Genomic DNA, 13,962 nt, shown 5'->3' on the forward strand with positions numbered 1-13,962 from the left:
TTTTCTATGAAAAATTCCTTTAGAAGTAATAATCTTTTTATGATTCTAGCACTTGCCTCAGTATCTGCTGTATTCTAGATATTTAGTAAATGGTTGGATGAGTGAGTTTTAGAATTTAATGTCTAGGAAAATACTGACACTTTAAAAACATACTTGCTATACTTAGGTACCGCTGATGATCCCTTAGCTGACATTTCCGAAGTCTTAAACACAGATGATGACATTCTTGGAATAATTTCAGACGACCTTGCAAAATCAGTTGATCATTCAGGTATATATGAATACTGTTTGCCCAGTGTCTATTTTATGATGTGAGTGAGAGGTATGTGTGTGAAACAAGCTTAGTCTTTTCTCTGAAACTGAAAAAAAATTTTTTCTTTCTTTCTTTCTTTTTCTTCCTCCCTCCCTCCCTTCCTTCCTTCCTTCCTTCCCTCCTTCCCTCCCCCCTCCCCTCCCCTTCCTTTGTCAAAGAACTCATCATTTTATTTGATCTGCCTTGGCTTTCCAGCTTTAAGAGGGGAAATAGCAAGTTAGTTAATTTCTGCTGTCTGTCTAATTGCATCAGATTTAAGGTCTGTTGCCTTAGAGTCCTGCTGTGCCTGTTTCTTCTTTTGTTTGCACCCCCCCCCCACCCCGCTCCCGCGGTAATCATCCATTTTATTTGGTTTGGGTCTTGTAGGTCTTGATTTATGCACTTTCCAGGTTGAGAGCTCATCTTGTCCATTTGGTAAGAACCTGAGCAGTGGATGATGGCTGACTAGAAGTAGTCTTTTTTTTTTTTTAAATAGTGATTTCAGCTGAAACAACCTGTAGGTGCATGTGTATTTGTTATAGTGCTAATTTGTCACTAATCCAACTTTGCTTTTCCCTTTGTGCGTGCAGCTAAAGCATGGTACAACTGTACTGTGCTTTGGATGACTTTCTCTGTAGTGTTCGTTTTTTTTTTTTTTAATGAATGGTTTTATTCATGTTAATATGTAGTTTATAATATTACCCAAATATTATAGAGTTAGTTCCTATAAGAGCAGATAAGTTCCAGATAAGAGCAGATGAAATTTTACTTTTTGATAGCAGTAACATTGAGGAAGCATGGTAAAGTAGATAAACCAGTTTTAAATGTGACTTTTGCTTAAAAACCAATTTATATGAGATAAAGCATGTAATAAACATAATCTGTATATTGTTTTTGACTACAGAATATTTCAAAAATATGATCTGTAGTTGAAATTATTCACAAAAGGATAATTTTTACAAGGCATTAAGAATTTTAGAGCTTTTCATTAATTTGTGTGAAACTTGTTTCACAAACTGCATATGATAAGTTGAACCATACATTTTGAAACACTATCTTCTAAGTTTAAGCAGTTAATTGTATATTGAACATTGTATATTGATTCTTCTTAGAGAGTCCTGTCTTAATAATCTGCTGCTTATTTTTTTGGTGGAACTTAGCACTTTAGAACCAGATGTGTTCTTTTGTTTCTCAGGGAATGTGTTTGCATTGATTACACTGTAACTTTAAGCAGCACCCAAGTTTATAGATACATTGTGCCTAATTTTTACTGATTGACTCTCCAGATTGATGTAGGAATCCAGGTTAATTCAGAATCACAGGCTTTTCATTGCTCTGTTTCAATCGTATTGCTGTGTCTTAATGCAGGTAAAGAGTGTAGTGCATTTTGCGTGAGTGTTCCGAATTCGCTCTCTAACGTGCATGCGTTGCCCCTCCAGCTGGAGTAGACGTTGGTGCCGGCGCCGATGACCCTCCCTCTTTGCCTCAGCCAAGTGTCGGTCAGAGCTCACGGCCGTTAAGTGAAGAGCAGCTCGATGGTGTCCTCAGCCCCGAGCTAGACAAAATGGTCACAGATGGTAAAATATGTGCCCTACGTCTAGGCTTTCTAAAAGACACGAGTAAACATGACTTCCAAAGATTTCTGCATGCTTATTTACAGTTTAACTTCTCTTCTGATAATTTTATGTCAAATGCTGTTTCTGTATCCGTATATTGAAATGATAGTTGTTAATATTTCCACCTCTTTATTTTATCCTAGGAGCAATTCTTGGAAAGTTGTATAAAATTCCAGGTATCTGTGTTTTGATTTTTAGTTTATAAGAATGGAATGCCCTGTGCTTTGGCTCTGTAGCCCTTTAATCGTACTGTCATTGGAACTGTATCTCCTAGAGCTTGGAGGAAAGGATGTGGAGGACTTGTTTACCGCTGTGCTTCGTCCTGCGGCCACGCAGGCAGCTCCCATACCACAGCCCCCTGCGCCTCAGCCGCTGCCCGTGCACACTCAGGGTATGTCGCCTCTCGAAAAGCGTCATAAGTGTGGCCCCTCAGTCACCACGCACACACACTCCCGGCAGAAAGCCCTCTTTCGTGCCGATGGAAGAGTACTAATCTCTGAATTTCCCTCAGTTACACACCTACCCTCCCTGACATCCCCTGGAAATCGGCGATTCTGTTTATGGCCAGAATTCTTCTGCTCACTCGATCTGCAGCGCCACTATTAACAGTGCCTGCCTGCCTTCTTCCCGTCCCCCAGTCCTAGTCGCAGCTCACTTATACTCAGTCCTTCCTGCAGAGATGTTTGGAGAACTGCTCCCCCCTCACCTGGCTGCCTTAGACTCATCCATCTGGTCTCAGTTTCACTGTCATTTCCTCAGTGGTTAGCAAATCACCACCTCCACACCTACCCCATGCTTTTCATTGGTAGCATGTGGTGCAGATATAAATGACTGTTTGGGTGATTCTGGTTTTCCCTTTAGATGGTGAGCTCCCTGAAGGCTTGGGTCACATCTGTCTTCACCACTGTATACCTTACCACAGAATATGTCCTTAGTACATACTTTCAGAGTAAATCAGTGGCCTTTCTACCACTGTCGACTATGAAATTCCTAATTCTGTGGAAATTTGCCTATTTTGTTTAATCCACTTTCTTCTGCCTATTTGTAACTACTTGCAAAACAAGTTTAAGGCTTTCCTTTCTCCCTCTGCCTGGAGAGCTAAAATCTGATAGGCTAGAATTAAAATTTGTGGGAGTAGGTAGGTAAGGTGGTAATGCTGCAGGTCTGGGAATCTCCTATAGAAGGGAGATGGTGGTGTGTATTCTTGATGATTTGAATATTGGGTCATTTCTCTATATCCTGTCGTCACTGCTTCATGATTATATACTGAATTGAATAATTTATAATGATACTTTTATAAGCTCATACACTGTGTGTAAGTGCTGAAATGTGCAAATAATTTAATGTTATCTTTATTACCAACTTCGTGTATACATGAACAATTCTATAATGCACATAATTGAAATATTTTAGTTTCTACCAGTTTAGCCTCTAAACGTAAATTTACCTCGAGTTTTGCTATAGACTAAACGTGTGATTTACGTTTGGGTAAAGCAGGCCCATCGTAAGTGCTTCTTGCCTCAATTGTCCCCGTATGCTGTCTTCATGATTAAGAACTCTTCAATATTTCTCTTCTCAACATATACAAAAAACTATCTCCATGTTTTCTGAAACTAAAAGTATGTATTTCAGAAATCAAATCATTTAAAGATGTATTCCTTTATAAAAGGTTTTATGATCATTGTTTAAATCATTTCACTGTGCGGTCTCATTTTTAATAAGGTTTTGAAGGTTGGGGGCAGCTGATTTTTTTTTTTTTTTTTTTACCGGAAATATGTTTATTGGGATGGTTTCCCATTCATCTTGATTCCGGCAGCTTTTAGGGCTGCTTCCGTCTGGAGGAGCACCCTTCTGTAAGCCTTGCTTTTCCTCCTGTAGGCTGGCAGAGGACAGTAGAGCAGCCAACACACAAAACTACTGTTTGTGCATGGCTAAAGACGGTGGTGATTTTATAGCATCCTGGGCATTTCACATCCATGAAATAGGAATTGGGGCTCTGCACCAGGCGCTTCTTGTGTTTCCTCTTCTCTTCTGGAGAGGGATGAAGGAGATCCTTTGCGAGAGGCATGTTCTCGTGGGGAGGTCATCACCGTCGGAAAGGTGGGGTTGATTTTTTTGTGTGTGTAGGAGTCGCTGAGATTTCAGCATTCATGTTTGAAAGAATAATAATTTAAGGATAAAGCATGATCAGGTCACATGCAGGGAGACCACACAGATATTCAAGAATGGCAGCTCTAACATTTTCCAGAGCAAAGAAAGAGAGGTAAGTGGGCAGTGTTTAAGAAGGCAGAACAAAAAGTACACATGGGACTGAACTGTTTCTAGACAGCTAGGCATTGGCAGTTGGCCGTTTTTTCTCCAGGCTTCTGAGAGGCACTGGAGACCTCACACCAGTGAAATGACCTGATGAGTTACATGTTTTGGCAGAGTAGCTCTGATGTCAATATTGGAAATGGATTTGAGACAAGAAGAGTTGTACTAATGAGTTTATTTGCAGTTGGGACTGAGTTAGAATTTGGGCTCCATTTAAATATGTCTGCAGTGCTAATTGAAAGGAGGAAATGGATTTGAGAGAGTGATGTTAGAATAAGTAGGATAGTGCTACCAAATGGATGTAAGATGTGAGGAAAAAGGAAATAAATTGAACTAGACTATATATAAGCCAGGCTTGCCTAGAGGATAACCGGTCATGCTGTAAACTAGAAACATGGAACAAAGAAGCGCGCACGTGCACGTGTGTGCATGTGTGCGTGTGTGTGTGTGTGTGTGTTGTAGGGGGAGGGTAGTGGAGATGTAATGAATTTAGTTTTAGGCCATTTTTAGTTAGAAATGGGACATACACATTGTTCTGACTTACAGGCAGTTGCAATTGTTCAAGGCTATAGATGAAAATTTAGGAATTGTCTGTGTAGTGGTTGGAAGGGTGAGGTTTCTTAAGAGAATATACTGCCAGTAGAGTACAGAATCTTGAAGAACTCTTTTTAATTAAATAATGAGTTATATGCTTAAGTCAACTGATTTATATTAGGTATGCAATTATACACTCCTTTCCCCTTTTTAAGCGTTAGGTGAAAGTGAAAAAAACTGAGAGATGGAGACACTGAGTGAGAGGTATAGGATCTTAGCAGTGACGATCATCAGACAGGTTGTAGGGTCAAGTAGGATGAAAGGTGTTGTTTCACTGGATGATAAGATTGTTGTGATCTTCAGTGGAACAACTTAGTAGGAGCGATGAGGAGAAGGGCAGAGTGTGATGTGTTGACAGTTTTACAGAAGGTCAGAAAGGAAAGTGGAGAAGGGAAATTTCAAGAAGATTGAGACAGTAACTTGAAATCACTTTAGGTGAAAGTTACATGAAGTGACTTTGCAATTCTTACCATGGTTCATGCCTTGAAAAAGATACTGGTATGACCAGGTATGGTAGACTTGAGAGAATGGGAAAAAGACCACTTCCTAATTAAAATAATAACAAAGGGAAAATGCTTTGCATTTATTTATGTGTACTTAAGTTATTTAATTTCTCTGGGTCTTTTTGCGTAAATGGAGCTACGCGTAATAACCCATTTCATGGCGTGGTTGTGAGGACCAAAGAGTTAAGTAACACATGTAAATGTTTTAGAACAGTGCCAGGCATATACTAAATTGCTAATGAGTAGTAGCTATTGTTATTATGTAAGGTTTCAGTATAGTCGTATTGCAGTTACAGTAGTCAGTGCTGATAGCTCCAGGATAGATCACATTCTCACTACCAGGAAGGGAGCTTTTCTTTATCCTATCTACATGAAAGGCATTTGATATTTTTCAATAAAATATCATATTCCTTAGTGGAACCTACTTTTCTCTAAAGTTAAAAATAGAAGTAGCATTCTACTTGGAATAAATGCAGAAATCTTGCTTCTTAATCCGATCCTTGGAGTGAACTTAAGTGTCCTGAGACACTTGTTGTGGAGTCCAGATCCAGTGGGCCCAGCTCTGCCATTCTGCAGGAGAAGCCCTAACCTGGAAGTCAGATGGTTCCAGGACCACTGTCCTTGAGACAAAGCCTGAAAAGCTGCGGGCAGTCAGCCCCAGTGTCCTCAGACAAACTTGAGAGTTGTAACTGAGGGTCTGGTTTGGCTGAAAGGACATTATGTAGTGTAGAACGTTACGTGGGCAAGACACTTATCTTCGTTATTTTTTCTAATAGCTTGGCAAGTGATCGGGTTAGGAGTTCTCTGTCACTATACCAGGTGTGCCAAGTATTAACCAACTTTGTAACTGATTTTCATTTGTATAATTATAACTGGTGATGCGGTTGTGGATCTCCTAGTGTTGTTCTGAGTGTTATAACGTAAGTAGAGGCCACGTATTTATTATGTCTTTAAATTGGAAGGGTTTTCTCCCCACCTTCCAGTTTTATTGAGATATAGTTGACATACAGCACTGCATAGTTTAGGGTGTACAGCATAGTGATTTGACATACATCGTGAAATGATTACCACTGTTAAGTTTATGGAAAGGGTTTTTGAAGGTACACCAAAAAAAGGTGTTTTTTTTTGTTTGTTTGTTTTTTGCTGGAAACCTGCTTGGTTAAGGACAGTTGGCTTATTTCCAAATAGTTTAGGAAAACAGATGATCACAATAAGGGTTGGAGTTATATGCTTGTGGAGAGTTAAGAGAAACACAAGGTGGTCTTATTATGGTTTGCCTAATGTCTATTTAGAAAGAAGACGTGAAGGTACTGGAATGAGAATTAAAATACATTTGGGGGCTGAAACTGCAATTAATGAAAATTAGGTCAAAAACAGAAATTATTTATTTTCAACAGTAGTCGTCCAATTTATAATGGTAGATGAAATATTGCTTGTTGTTCCAAACTACTTTAGAGAAAGTGCCAATTTAAGAATAATAGGTGTTTTTTTCATATAAGGGACATCTGTTTGTAAATTTTGCGTGAAGAAGAGTATTTGATACAACTCACTAGCATTTGTTGAGATTGATTCCTTTTTTAGAGCTCGTATGTACTGCATCCTTACTGCATAGCAGGCACTGTGCTGAAAACTGCACATGCAGTATGCCAGTTACATTGTAGAACACCTTCATTTTATAGAAGCAGTGATTGATTCTGCTTGTCACAAGTAGCAGAATTAAGATTCAAGCTCAGGGCTGTCAGACTCCAAAACACATGCTACTTCCATTATACCATAATGAAGTAAACAGAATTATAGAGTCCATATTTCAAAATTTCATAACCAAGTCACTCTTTAAGCGATATTTTACAGTATAATATTGGGGGAAAATCCTACTTTTAAGTAGTAGTATGCATTTTTATTTAGAAATATTTCCACTGCTTTTTAATTATTTTTTCATAATATGCAAAAATTACTGCTTTCTTCTTTTAAGATGTTTTTTCACGGATGCCACTCATGAACGGCCTTATTGGACCCAGTCCTCATCTCGCACATAATTCTTTGCCTCCTGGAAGTGGACTGGGAACTTTCTCTGCTGTAGCACAGGCCCCCTACACTGATGCCAGGTATTTAAAAGCCTCCCCTTTCTACGGAAACGTAAATCATTTTTGTTATATGAATGGTTATTAGTCTGAGTGATTGTGCACAGTGTTAGTGTGTTGCACTCATTGTGATCTTTGCTAAAAATCATCAAACATTTTAGCTATTTTGTAATAATAATAGGTTTAATGAAATTGTACTTGACCATAGTACTTAGAAAGTTATGTTTATGAAGTAAAGTTGTTTATTTCTTGCCAGGGATAAAAATCCAGCATTTAATCCAATGGCAAGTGACCCTAACGGCTCTTGGACATCATCAGCGCCCATTATGGAAGGAGAAAATGATACAATGTCAAATGCCCAGAGAAGTACACTCAAGTGGGAGAAAGAGGAGGCCCTGGGTGAAATGGCAACAGTAGCACCAGTTCTCTACACAAATATTAATTTCCCCAACCTAAAGGAAGAATTCCCGGGTAAGTCACAGATATATCACTGCTTTACATATGACCAACTTTCCCACACGTGACAGGCTTTTTTTGTTCTTGTCTTAACTATAATAGAGAGCCCGTGTATCACCATTAATTTTTATCTAGTGTGACTCTGCACAATGTGAAGATTCCCTAGATATCTAGAAACATCTTGCCTTTTCTTCGTCCTAAGCCCTGTACCGATTTGCATATTTCCCAGAAGTTAATTTCAATTAATGAAGTGATTCCAGCTCCTAGCAGTCTTTTCAAATACATGGAAGTCAGTGTTGTGTTATATGTGTAATTGTACGAGAAAATTCCTAGAATAAAAAGCTTGTCATTTAATCAGAAGTATTAAGTTAGGCTAAATCAGACTCCACTCTAAGTATTGTTCACATTGAAACTAACTCAGAATTATTTCCCCTTCTTCCCAACTGTCTAGCCCATTTGAAAAAAGCAGATGGTACAGTGGTACCATTTTTGAAAATTCTCATTAGCAAGAGGATGAAACATTTGGATTAATGTCACTTACAGAGTATTTGTAAGCAAATGCTCATTTAGTATCTTGAGTTCATGTTGCAAGACAAACTAGGATTTGAAAAGGTCCCTTAAGCTTTGTCTTGCAATAGTTTCCCAGCTGTCATATGGCTCTTTTAAATTACTAGAGGAGTACTTAAAGGTGGATTTTTTATGGATGACCCCTGTCTTTTTAGGTTTGGCCTTTTCGGTTTGGCCGCCTTGTAGTACTTTATTTATTATGCATAGAAATAAATGCTACCTTATCTAACAAGAGAAATCAGTGGTTTAATGCAGGGCTGTCTGTTAAAGCAGTATACACATTCTTCAAGGGTTTTTTTTGTTTTTGTTTTTGTTTTTAAACCACATTTTTATTTGCTGCTTAGAGATGAGTATATCTGGTTCTATTAAGTCACTTAGTGTCAGTGTAAAAATTGTCCTTAGATTGGAGCTGTAGGTTTCCTTTTTTTAAAGTAATTTTCTTTAATAGATGTACTGTGTGATTCTAGAACCTCATGAAATACCATGTTAAGGCTGTTGGTCTGCAGCTGATTTCCATTTTCACTGGCTGTTTCGAAGCTTTCTTTTTATAAATATGGACAAAAGCATTTCTACATTTATTGCTAACTGTTGATCTCACCCAGATTTCATTTTGTGTACTGTCCTCACACTGAGTTTCATAGAAGTGGCTTGAAATCATTGCTTTTCCCTGTCTTCGTTGTGCACAAGTGCTGATGAGATGCTTATTTTTAATAATGATTACTTCCTTTTGGTCAACTTGATAGGCTTCTCTTGAGCACAGATGTTTTCCAAAACTTTTAGCTTTGGTCCTGGTAGCATCTTACATGGTTGAGGGAATTTATTATGTTTGGCTTAACTTTATCTTGGCTGCTTAGAACTTTGATTTAGAAACTTCCCAACTCCACAGGTGAGATTGTTAATGAGGCAGCACTCCATTCAGAAATATGTTTGGTCTGCTGTACAGACCAAACATATACTGTACTTTATACTGTACAAAGAACTAAATACAGGACTATTATACTGTACAGTACTTTATACTGTACAAAGAACTAAATACAGGACTATTCATTTCTGAAAATATGGGCAGAATAAGTTTAACTGTTAGCAGTTTATCAACCTTTTGATTAAGACGCATCATTACCATGGCTCTGTGAATGTGTCTACTGTGTTCTTTTGTTGCAGACTGGACTACTAGAGTGAAGCAAATTGCCAAGCTGTGGAGAAAAGCAAGCTCGCAGGAAAGAGCACCATACGTGGTATTTAAAAAAACGCATATGTATCATGCCTTCAGACACAATATGTGAATCTTATTATTATTGTCTTAGGTTAATAAAAAGATTTCCCATTCCAAAAAACATACGTTAAATACTTGTACAACTAATAAACAGCTCTGTTTTCTAGTGTTTTCCTAACTCATGATGTCTTAATATAGAGGGTGACATTTTCATACGCTGGTTAATAGAACCGGTATGCTGAAGATTGAAATCACTTATCCTAGGAGCATGTTTAATTCATTTCACTTTTAAATTGTTTTATCTCTTCGAAAGAGTACTACATTTTGCAGCCACATTAATGTGCCTCAGTTTCTTCCACAGTAAGCTCTTTCTGTATTAGGTTTAGTAGAGAATCTTGAAAGGGGTATACCTGGACACCTTTAAGGACCTTTTGAAACATGGACTTGGCCAGGAATTATTAGGGTATTTTATAAGATTCACAGTTCAGATGGTGATTTATTTTCTCCCAAAGAGCCAAATTAAGATTGTCAACTGGATCCAAATCCTTGCTTTCATTTGAAAGCATATTATATCTGCATTATCGTTTTGAAAAGTATATGCACTTATTTTCTACTTTGATCTTCAGCAGACATACTGTCAGTGATAATGACTGCTTGGATAAAGCAAAAAATTTGGGTGTGGGAACGTGTTGAGGATGCTTTGTTTTGTTTTGCCTTGACTGGCAGAGGTAATGGCAGGGTATTTTTAATATTTCTCAATGATTTTTCTTTTTTTAACGTTAAGCTTCAGATTCCAGATTTTAGATTTGGAGGATTGATTTGGCATTTTCCTTTTCTCTAAATTGAGAGAGATATTAATCGTTCCATTTTTGACGAGTCTGTTAGCGAAAATTAGGATTGAAAATATTAGATAACACCTGGGTTCTCTAGCCTGGTTCAAATAGAGAGATGGAAATAGGTCTTCATTTGAAACTTGCCTTATAAAAGGGAAAAGTGGGGTAGTGTCCAGATCTTTTCACACAAGAGGCTGTAAGTTCTCAAGATTCATATTTCAACTGTTTTCAACTATTTAACCCAACTTTTTCTTGCATTTGTATGATAAAGTTTGTCATAGTTTTAATTTTAACATATACTGAGAGATAATTTTCTCCTTTTTTCAAAGCAAAAAGCCAGAGATAACAGAGCTGCTTTACGCATTAATAAAGTACAGATGTCAAATGATTCCATGAAAAGGCAGCAACAGCAAGACAGCATCGATCCCAGCTCTCGTATTGATTCAGATCTTTTTAAAGATCCACTAAAGCAGAGAGAATCGGAACATGAACAGGAATGGAAATTCAGACAGGTGTGTGTTTCTGTTTCTTTAAGAATTGGCTTTCTAGGACTTCCCTAGTGGCGCAGTGGTTAAGAATCCGCCTGCCAGTGCAGGGGACATGGGTTCGAGCCCTGGTCCGGGAAGATCCCACATGCCACGGAGCAACTAAGCCCGTGCGCCACAACTACTGAGACTGCACTCTAGAGCCCGCGAGCCACAACTACTGAGCCCGCGTGCCGCACCTACTGAAGCCCACGTGCCTAGAGCCCGTGCTCCACAACGAGAAGCCACCGCAGTGAGAAGCCCGCGCACCGCAACGAAGAGTAGCCCCCGCTCGCCGCAACTAGAGAAAGCCCGCCCAGCAACGAAGACCCAACCCGGCCAAAAATAAAAGGATTAATTAATTAATTAATTAATTATAAAAAAAAGAATTTGGTTTTTAAAATTGAATTTTTGCTTTTTGAGAGAAGAGCTATTTATGATATAGTTTCAGCTGTAGTTCTGACTAGAATATAAAAATTTGATTTAAAATAGACTTTCCTTTCTCAATAAAATATATTTAAGTTGATTTGGGGAAGTTTTAGTAAATATTATAAACAATATTGCCGTAGACATTCGGTACACTCTGATGAATGATAGTCTCTCCTCTTGAGGAATTTATAATAGGGAAGCCATCTGGAAACTGACGACGTCAAACAAATTTTCTGTTGCTGTTCCCCCTTGCCCCGCGACAGCTGTAGTCTTCCTTAGCCACATGACTGTGTTTTCTTTCCTGTTTCAACAGCAAATGCGCCAGAAAAGCAAGCAGCAGGCGAAAATGGAAGCCACCCAGAAGCTGGAGCAGGTGAAGAGCGAACAGCAGCAGCAGCAGCAGCAGCTCGGCGCTCAGCCTCCTCCGGGGCAGCCCGGCCCAGACACGCCCAGCGCGGGGGTCCACAGCCCCGGGACCCCGCAGCCTGGCCCTGCAAGCGTGTCTCCTGCGCAGCCCTTCCCTAAGGACCTGTTTGCAAAGCCGCTGCCTGGCACCCCCGCTGCCGCGCCACCAGATGACGTGTTTGTGAAACCACAGGCGCCACCTCCTCCTCCGGCGCCGTCCCGGATCTCCATCCCGGAGAGTCTGTCGCAGGCTCAGGCTTCTCAGCCGCCTTCCCCACAGATGTTTTCCCCCGGACCTTCTAACTCCCGGCCGCCATCTCCAGTGGATCCTTATGCGAAAATGGTTGGTACCCCAAGACCACCTCCTGGGGGCCATGGTTTTTCCAGAAGAAATTCTGCACTGGTGGAAAACTGTGCACCTTTATCATCCGTATCGAGGCCCGCTCAAATGAGCGAGACAACAGCAAACAGGCCGTCCCCAGTCAGAGATTTATGTTCTTCCTCCGCAGCAAGTAGTGACCCCTATGCAAAGCCTCCAGACACACCTAGGCCTGTGATGACAGATCCGTTTCCCAAACCCTTAGGCCTGCCCCGGTCACCTGTAGTTTCTGAACAAACTGCAAAAGGTCCTCTAGCGTCTGGAACCAGTGACCACTTTACTAAACCATCTCCTAGGGCAGATGCGTTTCAAAGACAACGGATACCTGATCCATACGCTCGACCCTTGTTGACACCTGCACCTCTTGATAGTGGCCCCGGACCTTTTAAAGCTCCAATGCAGCCGCCCCCATCCTCCCAGGACCCTTATGGGTCAGTGTCACAGGCACCAAGGCGATTGTCTGTCGACCCTTATGAAAGGCCTGCTTTGACACCACGACCTGTAGATAACTTTTCTCATAACCAGTCAAGTGATCCATATAGCCAGCCTCCCCTCACCCCACATCCGGCAATGAATGAATCTTTTGCTCATCCTTCAAGGGCTTTTTCCCAGCCTGGAGCCATATCAAGGCCAACATCTCAGGACCCATATTCCCAACCTCCAGGAACTCCACGACCTGTTGTAGATTCCTATTCCCAACCCCCAGGAACATCTCGCTCCAATCCAGACCCCTATTCTCAACCTCCTGGAACTCCCCGGCCCACCACCATTGATCCGTATAGTCAGCAGGCACCGACCCCAAGGCCGTCTGCCCAAGCAGACTTGTTTGTTACGTCTGCAGCTAATCAGAGACGCTCTGATCCACGGGCTCACCCTCCTGGAACGCCGAGACCTGGAATTTCTGTTCCTTACTCCCAACCACCAGCAATACCAAGGCCAAGGATTTCAGAGGGTTTTACTAGGTCCTCAATGACAAGACCAGTCCTCATGCCAAATCAGGATCCTTTCCTGCAGGCAGCACAAAATCGAGGAGCAGCCTTACCTGGCCCTTTGGTAAGGCCACCTGATGCGTGTTCCCAAACACCCAGGCCACCTGGACCTGGTCTTTCAGACACTTTTAGCCGTGTCTCCCCATCTGCCCCTCGTGACCCCTATGATCAGCCTCCCATGACTCCGAGATCTCAGTCTGACTCTTTCGGAACAAGTCAGGTTGCCCATGATGTCGCTGATCAGCCACGGCCTAGATCAGAGGGGAGCTTCAGTGCACCTTCCAACTCACCCATGAATTCTCAAGGCCAGCAGTTCTCTGGTGTGTCCCAGCTTCCCGGACCTGTACCGACCTCAGGAGTCACCGATACACAGAGCACTGTAAACATGTCTCAAGCAGATACAGAGAAATTGAGACAGGTAAACAGGTTGAATGTTCTCAGATGTTTTAAATGTATTATTTGAGAAAGCTATTCATTTTATCGAATTGAGTAATTTATATACAGCTGTTAAAGTCGATCTTTTCTGTAGAATTTGTCATACTGCAAAGAAGAAAAATGAAATCAGTAAAATCAACACTGATGAATTGGACTTATTCTTTTATCTAATTTCAATTTTCATGAGTTGGTAGGGGAATTCTTAAATACAAAAGGTTCAGTTTTGTGATAGTTGTATGGCAAGGAAAAGGACCCAAATCATCACTTTATTTTTTAAGAGTCTCATGCTCTACCGACTCAGCTAGCCGGGCGACTCGTCACTTTATTTTTTAT

General features: G+C 40.5%; 2 protein-coding genes across 2 annotated transcripts in view; one reads left to right on the forward strand and one right to left on the reverse strand.

The window, feature by feature from the left end:
* The window catches only part of KMT2C (lysine methyltransferase 2C), a 277,011-nt gene that overhangs the window by 220,107 nt on the left and 42,942 nt on the right, over positions 1 to 13,962 (forward strand). Inside the window, 10 exon segments of the mRNA XM_036863101.1 lie at positions 167 to 271; positions 680 to 727; positions 1,732 to 1,869; positions 2,052 to 2,084; positions 2,183 to 2,299; positions 7,291 to 7,423; positions 7,656 to 7,870; positions 9,584 to 9,657; positions 10,798 to 10,980; positions 11,735 to 13,612. Coding sequence (XP_036718996.1) covers positions 167 to 271; positions 680 to 727; positions 1,732 to 1,869; positions 2,052 to 2,084; positions 2,183 to 2,299; positions 7,291 to 7,423; positions 7,656 to 7,870; positions 9,584 to 9,657; positions 10,798 to 10,980; positions 11,735 to 13,612 — 2,924 coding nt within the window.
* On the reverse strand, positions 3,728 to 3,991 carry LOC118900624 (40S ribosomal protein S27-like). Its single transcript, XM_036863103.1, has one exon. The coding sequence runs from the start codon at positions 3,974 to 3,976 to the stop codon at positions 3,728 to 3,730; it is 249 nt and encodes an 82-aa protein (XP_036718998.1). The 5' UTR covers positions 3,977 to 3,991.

The sequence above is a fragment of the Balaenoptera musculus genome, chromosome 9, assembly GCF_009873245.2.
Source record: "Balaenoptera musculus isolate JJ_BM4_2016_0621 chromosome 9, mBalMus1.pri.v3, whole genome shotgun sequence".
Classification (NCBI taxonomy): domain Eukaryota; kingdom Metazoa; phylum Chordata; class Mammalia; order Artiodactyla; family Balaenopteridae; genus Balaenoptera; species Balaenoptera musculus.